General features: G+C 34.0%; 1 protein-coding gene across 2 annotated transcripts in view; it reads left to right on the forward strand.

The window, feature by feature from the left end:
- The first annotated feature begins 6,970 nt into the window (after nucleotides 1-6,970).
- Nucleotides 6,971-15,162, forward strand: part of LOC102586728 (poly(ADP-ribose) glycohydrolase 1-like) — a 14,459-nt gene continuing 6,267 nt past the window's right edge. Inside the window, exons 1-5 of one of the 2 annotated variants that reach the window (XM_006353063.2) lie at nucleotides 6,971-7,269; nucleotides 7,341-7,529; nucleotides 9,185-9,288; nucleotides 10,846-11,050; nucleotides 11,136-11,240. In XM_006353063.2, coding sequence (XP_006353125.1) covers nucleotides 7,021-7,269; nucleotides 7,341-7,529; nucleotides 9,185-9,288; nucleotides 10,846-11,050; nucleotides 11,136-11,240 — 852 coding nt within the window. In that variant the 5' untranslated portion in view covers nucleotides 6,971-7,020. The remainder of the gene's footprint in view (nucleotides 7,270-7,340; nucleotides 7,530-9,184; nucleotides 9,289-10,845; nucleotides 11,051-11,135; nucleotides 11,241-15,162) is intronic. The other variant, XM_006353064.2, reaches the window with a different exon arrangement.

Here is a 15,162-nt window from a genome sequence, read left to right on the forward strand (position 1 = left end):
TATTCAGCTTAGTATTGAGTTAATATCATCTTTGTATTAAACTCATCAGTTATAGTATATGGGTATTCCCCATCATTTCAGACTTACTTTATGATTTAGCTTCCGCATTAGTTATTATTATCTTTAGTATGCTCATGATCATGTCAGCAGGGTTAGCTTGGGATCACTTGTGATCCTAGGTCCTGTGTCCGTGTCTGTGTCTCGGGGGTAGCTCGGGGGGTGACAGTCTTTATCATAAGAATGGATTGAGTTGGTTGACAATGTCGAACCGTCAATTACAACTTTGTTTTTTCCTTGAAACTAGCTCTTGGGATCTCTAGTCTGCTAGGTAGAGTTACCGCCATGGTGACTTGTACTAAGCCGTAAACCCATTCCCTTAGATGATATTTCAACTTTCTATCTAGTTAGGCCTTTTTTTAAGTGGATCCGACACATTATCCTTTGACTTTATATAGTCAAATGTGATAATTCCACAAGCGAGTAGTTTTCTAACGTTATTATATCTACGTCTTATATGGCGAGACTTTACGTTATACATCATGTTTCATGCCCTACCTATTGCATCTTGACTATGAAAGTGTATGCATACTGATGTCAAAGATTTGTTCCAAAAAGAATATCTTTCAAGAAATTCCAGAGTCTATCAACTTATTCACCGGCCTTATCTAGAGCGACAAACTCAGAGATCATTGTAGAGCTAGCGATACATGTCTCTTTTGAAGATTTCCAAGAGACTACTCCTCCACCAAAAGTAAATACATATTCACTTGTGGATTTTACTTCATTTGATCTGGTGATCCAATTTGCATCACTATATCCTTTCAATAGTGCTGGATATTTGTTATATTACAAGACATATTTTTTAGTATGTTTTAAATACCCTAAATCCCTTTTCATTGTCATCCAATGAGTTTGATTGGGATTAATTGTGAACCAACTCACTTTACTAATAGCACATGCTATATCTGATCGTGTACACTTCTTTATATACATAAAACTTCCCAATACTCTAGAATACTCCAATTTTGAGTCACTTTCGCCTTCATGCTTTTGAAGTGAAAAGCTCACATTTATTGGAGTTTTGATAGTATTAAAATCCAAATATTTAAACTAGTCAAGTACCTTTTCAATGTAACCGTGAAAATGCAAAACATTATGGAGTTCTAAGGATTCTTATACCTAAGATCGCATCAGCAACTCCAAGATCTTTCATATCAAAGTTGCTTTCTATCATATGTTTAGTAGCATTTATGTCATTAGTGTCTCTACTGATGATTAACATATCATCAACATACAAACAAATAACGACCTTGTGATTTTGAGTGTCTTTAATGTAAACACATTTATCACTTCTATCATTCCTAAATCCATTTGCCAACATGGTTTGGTCAAATTTTTCATGTCATTGTTTGGGTGCTTGTTTTAGTCCATAAAGTGACTTAACAAGTTAGCACACTTTCTTTTCTTTACCAGGAACCACAAAACTCTCGGGTTGTTCCATGTAAATTTTTTCCTCCAATATCCATTTAAGAAAGTGGTTTTCACATTTTTTTTGATGAATTTGGAGGTAATATACCATAGCTAATGCAATTAACATCCAAATGAATGTAATTCTAGTTACTAGTGAGTATGTGTTGGAAAAATTATTTCCCTCAAGCACCTGAGGCTAATGGAATATATCCTCCCAGTATAGAATGATCTTACTCACCGTTGTATCGATACCTATACCCACGATGTTAGTGAACCACTCAACGACAATAAAATACACTTAAAAGTCACAATTGTCACACCCCGAGGCTACCCCTTTGACGTAACATGAGACCTAGGATTACGAGTGACCCCAAGCTAACCCTATGTCGGGCATATCATAAACATATTAAAAATAACTAAGTAAAGCATGAACTATGCGGAAGCTAAATCAATAAATATCTGGTGTGGGGACAAATCCCAAATATTCTGAATGTAAATATGAAACCATAAGAGTTTAGTGATAACTGAAAAAACACTTAACAACTCAAGCTGAATCTATTACTATGTCTGAAAAGCCTCTAACTGAATTGAGTTGCTAGGACATGCCCCCCGCTAACTCTAGCAAGACTGAAACTAAAAATAATGACTAAAATGAAAGCATGTCTATTGTCCTCGGAATATGAGGACTCACCACTAAAGATGCTGAATGCGGACCGAGAATCGATCTATGCATGATATGGATGATGAGTACCTAAACCTACATCATGAAAGGATGTAGCGCATTAAAGTGTGTGACAGTACTTGGAATGTATTGAGCATGCAATATATGGATACTAAGATGAATAAAGTATATAGGGTATACAATACATAACTGAGCAATGATATAATCTGAACAAGGATATAGATACGTACTGAAGTATAACTGAAAGATGAACTGAATGCATTGACCAAGTACTAATCATGAAGATAACATGTTGAACTGTATACTGAAGCAACTATTGAAAACCTGGTCAATGCACTAAGAGTCTGACTGTGGGAGCTACTATTAACTGACATAAATCACGTGAGCTAAACGTGGAGTCCTATGTATAAGCTCCATCGAGAGGAATACGTTGAACCCTAGTCCAACTCGGTGCTAAGTCTACTCTCAACTGAATACAGAGGAAGCTAAAATGCACTAAATATTGAATAGCTCAAAATATTGACATGCTAACATAGAATGCAACATTTATATACTAAGAATGTGACATTAGAAATCTGGAGCATGATTTTCTGTTTAACTGACCTAACAAATATAATTCATGAAATAATATAATTTACACAAACTAGGGTTCTGAGTTTTATACAAGGAATTAAGAAAATTTCCAAGAAAACATGTTATTTAGACTATGGATACTATAGTAGCTGAAATCACCATAGTTCCCAAGATTTTACAAACCCTAGATCTAAACAAGTTATGTGGAATCAAGGAAGTAACTGAATTCTAGGGACCCAGTGGATGAAAAGAACCCACTAGTGAAATCCCACATACCTGCTGATGAAATCTACGAAGAAATCTTTTGGATTTCGGGGCTGAACTTCGAAGAACACTTCTGCTTGTTCTTGAAAGAAACTCGCGCCTCTTTCTCTTCTTTTCATTCTAACTTGGATGATTTTTGGAGAATGAGGGTTATGGGTTTGTCTGACTAGATTATTAGGCTTATACTGAGTAAAACGACGTAGTTTAGGAATCAAACGACGTAGTTTAGGAATCAAACGACGTAGTTTAAGTGACCCAACACATAGGGAAAAGACAAAAATGACCCTGACTTAAAGCTGACGAAGTGCCACTCACGAGTGGACTGACGGGCCGTCGTTTGAACCACTGCCCGTCAACTGGGTCGTGGTTCGTGTCCTGCCCTATAGGGCTTCACTAAACCGAGTATAATGTTTTAATCCTTGCTTGGATTTTATCAAAATTTATGGCGTTAGAAAGAGGATTCAATTATCTTTAATTTGATAGGTCATGGACCACCTAATTCATTTTGTGCGAAAAGATATGACCGTTTGAAGTTGACCCAAAGCCATTTTCCTCGAATAGTTGTTGACCCTCACCTACAGCCAAACCTACGGTCTGTAGGTCCAACAAAAGACCGTACTGGTCGCCCATGGGTGGAATTAGAGACCCCTAAGTCTGGAACCCAACGACGGGACCCCACCTATGGTCCATAGTCTAACACACGGTCCGTCAGTGGCTTCCGCTGCTTCTGACACCAGATCCTGCAAAGCTGCATTTTTCTATCTTCTCGAATTCGAGGTGTTACAACAACTTTTCATAGAATTAACAACTCATCATAAAAGTCACAACTTTTCATTAAAGTCACATCTTTTCACAAAAGTCACAACACTTTATTTTCCATTCACACCTTTTAAAACCCATCATGTTGAAGGCTGACACAAATTGGAGGAAGGTTTCAAGACCCCTATTAACGAGAACGATACAATAGTATCAGCTTGAAAGTAACGAAGGATTGATCTTCACAAGTGAACACATAGATATGTATGCTTGAACATTTTAGTTATGGAGACTTATTTTTTAATGATAAAGCATTTCAGTTTAAATATTGTACTTTTAATTCCTTCTTTCTACTTTTAATTTTACTTTTTCTTGCATTGCATATAACAATTTGCAAGCCTATTTTAGATTATGTATAAACCTTATTAATAGATAGGAAACAACTAAGGTTATTTTGGTGCATTAGATGTTAATGCATGTGTTGATTCTTTATTTAACGATAATTATATTGTTGGAATATACATTATAGTTCGATGCAGGACAAAAACCTCTTTAACTTTTGCCAATGAGCATTTTTCAATTCGTGGTACAATTGCAACTTTTCGACATTTATGACAGGACAATGTATCATTCAAAATATTTTGCGTTAGCAAATGCATAAAGCATAGTGTCAATTAATTTCATGAATTGTATCACATCATTAATGATTTGAGACTCATTACTTGCATAGTTTGCCATGTTTTTGTCACGATCCGATTTATCGAATCATGATGACACCTACTATAATTAACCAGTGGGTAATCCAATCCTTAACACAGAACATCAAGTAATGGATATAAGGGTAGAAACAATGGGGAAGCAGTAAATTAATAATAGAAACAGAACAAATTAATGAAAACAAGCCAAAAGATATATATACAATAGATTCCTTCAAAAACCTAGAATTCAAAAGTTAAGAGTTGTCTAAACAAAAAGAGTACAAGTCCCAAGGTGGACCCAAATACAAAGCTTGTCTCAAAAAGCAAAAGACTAGCTAACAAAAATATAGGTAGAGGCACGTAAGTCCAGGACGCCAATGCTCACCCTTGCCTCCGATCCAAGCTGCAACAAGCTCGAGTAATCAACGATAGTAGTTGGTGCTCGTACCTAGATCAAGCAATAGATGCAAAGTGTAGTATGAGTACTAAAAACAAAAGGTACTCAGTAGGCATCACAAACTGATTGAGCTGGAAAAGTAAACAATATGAAATGATTGGAACAAGACACAAATAGAGGTCAAAGCAAAATTAAAAAGAAATGCACACTAGTGTAGTAAAATAGAAAAGAATTAAGTACAACTAAGCTAAACGTAACTGGACCCATTAGCCCATAAGTTACACTCATGCACAAATGTAAGTAAAACCTAAATTGGCCCCGATTAGCTCAATAGGTACACATAATAGCTAAATCTACTAAAAATAAAATATGGTGAGTCCAGAACTGGAGAAGGCATAGACCATACCTTTAACCACGAATAACCTCCAAGTAACCAATAAAATCCACTCAAAGTTAAGGAGTGCAGAGCCCAGAACTTAAACCGTGGATGGTCTCCAAAGGAGACATAGGCTGTATCCAATGTGTATCGACTCTGTAGAGGCTATAAAGTGTTATGACTAGACCTTGAATCAACGACCAATAGTAATCAACTCCATAGTGGATAATGAGCAGCATGACCAGAACTAGAATCTATGACTATAAAGGATTGTTGAAGGATTTCATGTCAAATCATCACCAAAAACCACTATGGAACGATGTCCACCCCTAAGTAATCAGTACTACACTTTAAGATCGAACCAACTTTAGTCCCAAGTCTCCGAGCGAAGCTTGAAATCTCAAATATAACATACAGGGTCGTAGAAATAGGGAGGATAGATAGAAGGTTGTCAAAGCCTAGTCAACGCCTAAACTTAGGCTTATTCTATTATACTTACGTTTGCTACACTAGTATACAAGGAGCTAAACCGTTCGAATTGGCGTAGGAGTAGAAACTTAGGCTTAAAAATTGTCTTCGAAAAAATATTTCAAAGTTTAGAAATTTTCATTTTTATGCCACCGCCACCCCTACATCCACCCCCACCCGCACGCGACCCCATCAATTTTTTTTTAAAAAAAAATTGTTTTGAAAAAAAATTCCTAGGTTAGGTCCTGTGTCAAATCTCAGGGACAGATTTTGGAATGGTCATCAGGGTCTTGTCCTAGTTTGGGTGTCGGTGTCGGGTCCTAGAGCAATTATCAGGGTTGATTTTCATATCAGAAATTATTTTCCTAAAGAGTTTTAGTCTCAAGTCAAAAATAAAGATATTTTCTGAAAAATATTTTTCATTCACCAACTAAACGGTAAAAAATATTTTCCAAAAAATATTTTCTACTCGCAAAACCAAACATGAGAAAATAAGTTAGAAATCTATTTGTTTTCCAGGAAACATTTTCCATGGAAAATATTTTCTTTCATACCAAACACACCCTTAGAATATTTTCTCTATCTCAACTCTCTCTTTTACTACACTAACTCAATATACACAATATAATACTACTCATCTTCTTCGCTCTATATTTTCTTGTAAATCTCTTGTTCTTCTCACAAAATAAAACCATCACTATTTATAGGTGATGAATTCTTCCTTACAATGAATATAAAGATAATGGATAGTAAATTGGGCAAATGAATGACTCAAAAGTTGGAATAGTCACTTTGAATTGGTTGAAAGTTAGAACATCATAAGTATGACACAAATATACTCCAAAAGCAGTGCCCAACATGAATGTTCTATTGTCCCGATCAATCCTATCTTCAATTGAATTGTTGAAGGGAATAGTAAAGATGAAAACTATCTATTCAGTAGTTTGAATCTTATTGACCGGAGAGAGAAACCTTTTGAAATATAAATTGATATGAAAGTTGTAACTGATAAGATTGTTGGAGTGAAATAGGGAGAAATTAAAGGAGTGAAAAAAAAAAACGAGGAAATGTATCTGAAAGACTTGAGATTTGGGGGGAAATTAGGGATTTCGGTAATTATTTTAGAATAGAAGGAAATAATAGAAAATAAGGTAAATAAAGATGTGTATATAGATAATTTTTCTAAAGAGGTATTACGTCTCAAACTTGATGGACCAATTTTGTCATTTTTAAGATTCGAGAAAATGACAAAATGGTACCTTAAGTTTGAATTCAACTAACTGAAAATAAATGTAAAGAGAAGCGTTGAGAATCAAAGTTAAGGTCCGGTCCATCAATGGAGAATAGAGAAGACGTGAAGTCAATCCTTCCCTTTTTGCCGGTGTGTCTCCGATCATCTTCTCTTTTCTGGCCGCCGCTAGTTGTTGAAGCACTGAAAGCCCTCTCTGAAGGCCCTCATTACAGCAATGTTAACTCCGGCCAAGTCCTCTTCCTCGCAATCTCCGACATTCGGAATTCCCTTTCACTACCTGATTCTTCAATTTCCTCTTCTGCTTCAGACGGATTTTCTCTCTTATTTGATGATGTAAGCCTTTCACTTTTCACTTCAGACGGATTTGTTTGTTTTTGAACTGAATACTTGAAATGTTGGTGCAGTTAATTCCTAGGGATGAAGCTGTTAAATGGTTCGAAGAAGTGGTACCGAAAATGGCGGATTTGCTATTGCGGTTGCCTTCCTTATTGGAGGCTCACTATGAGAAGGCTGATGGTGGAATTGTTAAAGGAGTCAACACTGGTCTTCGCTTATTGGAATCACAACAGCCTGGCATTGTTTTCCTCAGTCAGGTTTTGTGATTATTACTGCTAGGTTTAATTAACAGTTAGGAGTATTTGATAATTCACAGTACTGATCTCTAAAAGAGCTCAATTAATCATTGTAACTGTGCTTCAATCTCAAACTACTTGAATGATCAGCAATCACTCCATTCTTTTATGACCCATTTCATTCCAATGTCAAAAATAATGTCTTTTAAAGCAAATTAGATCTGTTGAAACAATGTTTTGGGATGCGCCTGGACTAACTCAGGATGAGGCACTCCTAAAATGCCCTGGTCTAACATATGGAGCTCTTGTCTCATGAGAATTATGCCTAAAGCGTCTGTACATATCTTGGGATATGTCCAATGCCTACACAGGGGACTCACTCCACAGTTCTTGTGCAATCATGTGTAATTACTAATTAGGCTTGTGGATCCTCCAAAAGTTTATTAACTAGCTATTGACTCTTCAAGAGCCCTCTTCATTAGTCACATTTCAGAAGTTGAGGACATAAAAGGTAGAAATAGTAGACCTAGTATCGTGAGAGTAAATTTTGATGGGACCTTTCAAATGAAGAATCTTCATGTTTTAACTTTTGTTTTGTCTTCATTATTCAATTTCCTACATTTTTTCTCTTCAAATCTTGGTTGATATTCTATTTTGTTTTACAATAGTATTGCCCTTTTTGTGTATCATGATTATGAACTTGCTATTTAATAGTTAAGTGTCAGGGAGTAACAATTTATAAAATATTTATATTCATCGAATGTAATTTTTGTATTGAATTATAATATGAATTGTTTGCTAATTTATTAGCTTGTTGAAAGCACACAGTTCCAAGTTGTATTATGTAATTGTGACTAATTCTTGTAAGCCTAAATTTCGTTTTCTAATTTATTTGTAACTTAGTTGTATCTCAAAAAAATAATTCAATAATGACATGGGTAGTCTCTTAAGAAAAAAAAATTCAATTATAGTATTAACTAAAAAAAGGCTTTTGTATTCATTTACTTGTCAGGAGTTATAGATAACATTTTCTTCCTAAGATGGTATTTCTTTTCTTTTAATGTTTGGATTCGTGGTCATGGTAAACTTTTGTATAATTCATGGTTTTGTTAGAACTTCTAGAATATTTCTTCTTTTGAGACTGAACTTTTAGAATGTTTGTTAAAATTTTCAGCACTTCATTTGACTTCTTAATATTATAATTTTAATGCTTTTCATATTTTTTCAACTTTTGTTTTTATGAATAAAAGAATTAACAAAATTTAAAGGCCCATGGGGCTTACGCCCATGTCTTGGGACTTATGCCTCGCCTTGTTTTATATAAAATGGCTTGCCCCACGCCCCGTATCTGCCCTTAAAACACTGTCTAAAAATTATAGTTCTTTAATTTTCACATGAAACCAGAGTAAAATGACTCAAAAGTACTACTGGCAACCACTGAATTGTGAACAAACACAATTCTAAGCTTTTTACTAGTAAAATAACCCCCCCCCCTGCAGATTATTGTGGCATGCGGTTGCACTAATGGTGAAGTTCTCTTTGAAATTTAAAAAATGTCATCATGAGTTGCAAATTTGATGAAGTTGCACTATAGTGTGAATTGGAATTTGTTTCTTAACTTTGCAGCAAGTATTTATAGCGTAAAGTGATCATGATTGTCAATCTTTTTCTTTCAGGAATTAGTCGGTGCTCTTCTTGCATGTTCCTTCTTTTGTCTATTCCCTACCAATGATAGAGGTGCCAAACATCTCCCGATGATCAACTTTGATCATTTGTTTGCGTATGTTTTATTGGCTGTCTATCTTTTTATATCTTTTTTTTTTGGAGAATGATAAAGTCTTTCTTTTTATAGCTGTTGTACTTATCTCTCACAAGGTTCTTTCATATGTCTTTCATATCGCGTTCTATGTTCTGTGTTAAGGTTTTGAACACAATCTTATTTCTTTACAGCTGTAGGATAACTGCATCCACAAACAGAGGCAGATTTCAGTAATCTTTATGTTTGAACCCTTGATTTCTAACAATCTCCTACCAAATCAGCTACAAAACAAGCCAAATTTATATAGCACGTGAGCCTACCTGCAGGCTATACTTCCCCTCACTTTGTCCTACTTCAATTGATTCTAATATAGTTATAATTGTTCAACTCTTCTCAAAGAACAACTTCTCCATTTCAATAACTTTAACTTGAGAAGAGTTTGTTCATTAGTAATTTGTGTTTGTTGTGACGGTATTGGAAATAATATAGGTGAGTTGAATGTCATGTTTTCTGATGCAGTCTTCTCTACCTACTGGGTACTGTGGTCTTTCATGATCCTACCACTGTTGTTTTCCAGTGCTTTTGAGTTCCATCCAGCATGTTTCAGCCATCCACTTCTTTTTTTTTGTGTTGTATGTGCAAAAGTTGTACATCATAGATGTAACTGCGAGATAGAAACATAGATTTCTTTTTGTTGGTTACTTGTAAATGGCGGAGTTCAAGAACCAATACTGCACCGCATAATATGTCTAGACTCTAGATTTACTGATTTGCAAGATTATACATGACTCTTCCATTAAAGAAAGCAAGACATATCATAGGGGTTCCACTTCCCCAGAAGCCCCATTTAACACCAGAGAAAAATGTAGCATTGACAAGTTGAAAGCATCTGCCTCAGTATGTACTATCAGCTCATAAAAATGGATTCACCATAAGTAGAAAATACAACAGCACTAAAAGAAACAGTTTGTTCTGAATTCTGAAAGAGGTTAATGTGGTTAACCATTTTGTTAAACATGGAGAAGATAGTTTAGATGTATTAAAGTCTTCAAATAAGCTGTAGAACTCTTAAGCAGAAAATCTTGTGGAGAGTGGTGAATCAAGTAACTTGTGAGTCATTGTCTTTCAGTATTCAGAATTTTCTTTAATATGAATTGTGTTTCTAGATCTGAGTATTGTTTTTTCCTGATTGAAAAGTGTCCATTTAAGTGTTTGAGAGAAAAAAATTGTGTAAACAAACGAAGCATGTTGAAATTGAGACCTTTACAAGATACTGACATTTGTACTCATATCAATCACTTAGTGAGGAGTTTGACCTAAGCAATATGAGACAGATAATGGTTGCTGAGCTATTTCAGAAGAAATAAGGGTCTAGGATAGCATCCTAACTATTGTTTATCAGGAGTAACCCACGCCTGTAAAAAGCAGAGTATAGCTTTGTAGTTCTGAAGCTATTTATAGAAATTATCTACTGAAGCTGTTGCCTCATGCTCTTTTATGGTTGCAACATGCCATTTTATGTGTCAGATTTTCTAAATGCAGAAAGGAAGTTCATCCGGTAAAGAACATGTTTTTCAGGTATCTGTATGATCAGTATGACGAGAAATTTGAAAATAAATTGAAGTGCATTCTTCACTATTTTGAGAGGATTGGCTCATTGATACCTGTGGGCTACATCTCCTTTGAGCGAAAAGTTCTTGCTCTAGAACATGGTACATTTGCTTTTCCTTATCCAAAGGAAAATTTCTGGAGCCAATCCAGTATTTCCCTTTGCCCTTTTAAGGTAATAAATGAAACTATATTTTTCTCCTTTTTGTGATGGAAGATGTTAGTTTGCGAAGGGATGACTTCTTTCTGTTTCTTTATAGATTTCCAATTCAGGCTTAATTGAGGATCAATCAAGTGAAGCTATTGAAGTGGATTTTGCGAACAAGTATCTTGGAGGTGGTGCTCTCAGTAGGGGCTGTATACAGGTTTCTTTTATTTCTCAACATATTTTCAGTTTTATGTTTTGATATACTTGTTAACAATTAGTCTATTATTCCCTACTTCCCATTTTATAATATGATATTTGATTTGGCAGTAGTTTAAGATGTTAGATTTGACATATATATGTATTCCTATGTATTTGACAAACTTTCCTTGCTAGTAAGTCCCAACAAGAATGAATGATACCTTTCTATATTTAGTAATAATGTGACTTTTAAATTTCTTGTTTACCCTTAATGAGATAATTTATAGCCACACAAATATCTATGACTTATTTAGGCTACAAGTTTCAAAAGTCTTCCTTTTGTTCCATAAACTCCATACCAGCTAGATACCATTACAATTGTGATGGAAGGAGTGTTTTGTGTGTTTGTGTATATATATAAAAGATAGATAAATAAATTAATATGATATATATATTAGTAGTAGAAGAAGAAGAAAATATCAAAGTAATAGTTTGAAGCCAGCATCAAAAGTTTAGAATTTGAATATTTTAAATGAATTTGAAATTTTGAAAGTTGTATAAAATGAAATGTGTCAAATCATGGGACGCCCAAAATAGTAATGGTTCTTTTTTACTTTTTATGTACCTTCTTGGTACTAGTTATCAGTAAGATTATCTACCTTATCCAGAAAAAAAGTTTGTCACACTCACAAAAGGTATAACTACATTGGCAAGTTAGAATTAATTGGAGAAATTTTGGAGAGTAATGGGATTCTGAGAATTTATGAACCCTTAAACAAGGCCTTGGCTCAATGAAAACCTTCTTGGTCTCGGACAATATGCTAACCATTTCAGAGGAAGAGAACCAGTACATGCAAAGGCCATACGAGGGCACAATAGATTGTATTGCTGGGATCCCAGGGTGTTATCGTAGACTGCATTGATGACAAAGCTCCAAGTACAGACGGTTTCACCATGGATTTCTACAAGAAGTTTTTAGGGCACAATCAAATTGTATATTATCATGACGATCAATCATTTCCACACTCAAGGTTCATTAGAGAAAAGTGTCAATGCTTCTTATTAAGCTTTAATTCCAAGAAGAATTGTGTCAGTGACAACTCAAGCCACACAAGTGATTTGTCGGAATTATCCCTAGGAGAATAAACCCTAGAAAGAATCCACTCAAACCCTTTTTTGAAGCATCAATCTCCAAATACAGAAAATCTTCCCTTTCGACCAGGTTCCAACTGACTGAAAAAATGTCGTGGGAAGTGCTGAACTTTTGTTTGTTTCTGGCAGAGAAAATCCGCTTTCCACTTCCTGAAAAGTAGCTTCAAAAGGCGCCACTTTTCTGTACTATTAGTCCCCATCACGGAGGGGATTTCCCTACCAATAATTGATATTAAACTCCAAATAATCATATGCATCTAATTAAGAAGGTTCTCTTATGAATTAAGAGTATAACTTTTGAAAGAGAACTAAGAATCTAAAAGAAGAGGGATCCTATTTTAGTATTATTGCCTGTTTGGACAAGCTTCTTGGAGGCGCTATTTGAGGTGTTTGACAAACAAAAATGGTGTTCTAGAGAAGCACCCACAACAGTTAATCTGCTATTAAGAAGAAACTACAATTTTTTTGCTTTTTCCAAGAAGTAGAAGTTAAAGCAGAAAATTAATTTTCAAGACCAAAATATCCTTACCATCTATTTATATTTATCAAACTATGCATCGTTAATTTAATACTTAAAGCTTCTAACGAAATACACCTCTTTTCTTTTTGGTTTCTACTGTATATGTTCCTTTTTCCTCTCTCCTTCTCTCTCTGTCTCTGTCTCTCTCTCCCTCCCTCGCTCTCTCTCTCTCTCTCTCTCTCCCTCTCTCTCTCTCCCTCTCCCTCTCCCTCTCCCTCTAAAGTAGTCCATCAACTATAAGTACAAAGTTACATTTCCCTTTTTTCTACCCTCTCTTGCCACTAACTGTCCTCTTGCTCTTTCCGATAACAAAGCCATCGCCAAAATATTCACAAGTTATTGGAATCAAGTTAATATTTTTTCTCTGTGTATGATCTCTTTTTGTTTGCACTATACCCGTTTTAAGATTTATTTTTAATAGATTGATCATTGATCAAACTTTAATATTGTATGTTTAATTATTTCGAATAATACCTCAAAAGAATTCCTTCATTGTGAAACTTGTTATGGTATATGAAAATTTGTTGGGTTCTTGATTCTATTACTTTTAATCATCAAATTGTAACTATGTCATTGAGCTGAGTGAGATTTATTTCCTTCTTGTAATCAAACAAACAAGACAAAAGAAAAGGAACATAGGGAAAATGGTGAAATACTTGTTAGTCTTTCTTTTCAGTATTTTCTCCGTATAACCTTCTTATAGATCTCAATCTATTTTTGTCTCTTATGCACTCAATAATACTAGATATTCAAGATTATTTTATTGGTTTAACTATATATTTTATTGATTAAAAATAATCCAATATGTATTTCTTATAGTTTTCATAATAAATATTTGAAATAATTTCTCCATTTAAATAACGGAAAAGGGCCAAAAATACTCCTAAACTATAGAAAAAGGTTCAAAAATACCCTTCATCCATCTTTTGGTCTAAAAATACCCTTCCATTCACCTTTTTGGTTCACTTATACCCTTGAAACTAACAATTCTCTCTTTATTTTTTATTTTTAAAAAATATTTATTATGTGTCATTCTCCTATTGGATAATATAAAGAGCCCATCTCAATTAGATTATTTCTCATTATTTATCCAAACCAAAGCAATATACCTCTTCAAGACCCCAATTTTTTTATATATAAAAAAAATATTGTAGTTTTTTATTATTTATTTATTTTTGAATCCAACTCCTCTCCATTTCCTCAAATTTTACTTAGATTGAAGACTCATGACATAAGAAAAAATTAACGGCTAATATTTAATTAATTAAATCAAGATTCTAACCATGATATAGATGATCAATATTTTATAAATAAATTTATTATGTCATAATCATAACAATATATTATCTTATCCATAAATACATTACACACATTTTTCTCTATTTTCCTACTTAAATTTTCCCTATGGCTACGACGGTCCAGCTGCTTTTTTTTTTCTTTTTTTAATTAGTTAATTTTTAAGTAAAATTGTTTGTGGAACTTTTTCTTTGAAAAGTATTTATCACAGATTAGCAAAAAAAATTAAGTTAACAATTTGTTTTTATTTTACAAAGGAATATAGATAGTGTGGCACTATTAACATTCTTATAATATATTAATTATTTAAAACAAACTTTTTTAAAATTATTTTTAGAGAAAATACAAAAATTACTGGATTTTTTTTTAAAAAAAAATTGGGGGCTTGAAGAGGTATATATATTTTTATTTGAATAGATTATGGGAAAAAAAACTAATCGAGATGAGTTTTTTATTTTATCTAATAATAAAATGACAAATAATATTTTTTCCAAAAAAATGAAACAAAATAAACTTTGGTGGTTAGTCATAAAGGTATAAGTTAGTCAAAATGTTGAATGAAAGGGTGTAAGTGAGCCAAAAAAGTGAGTGGAGGGGTATAGGTGAGCTAAAAAGGTGAATGGAAGGGTATTTTTAGACCTTTTCATATAGTTCAAGGGTAGTTTTGGCCCTTTTCCGTTTAAATAATCCTAATTGTAAGATGAACCTTGACTATGTTGCTCGGACTTGGGTGCAAGTACCCGATTCGGGTGCGGATCTAGAGGTTGAATTCTTCATCACATAAATTCTAGGATTCGGATGTATGGATCTGAGTGCAGATACCAGTGGCCAATAAATGTATATTACAACATTATATGTATTTCGATTTGTTAATTGGATTTAAACCTAATAAAACTTCATTCCTCATAAACACCAATATTTTCTTCTTACCTCGCATAATAAAAGCATTCTCATACGTTGTATAACTCTCCCC

This window comes from Solanum tuberosum, unplaced genomic scaffold (genome assembly GCF_000226075.1).
Source record: "Solanum tuberosum cultivar DM 1-3 516 R44 unplaced genomic scaffold, SolTub_3.0 scf00151, whole genome shotgun sequence".
NCBI lineage: Eukaryota > Viridiplantae > Streptophyta > Magnoliopsida > Solanales > Solanaceae > Solanum > Solanum tuberosum.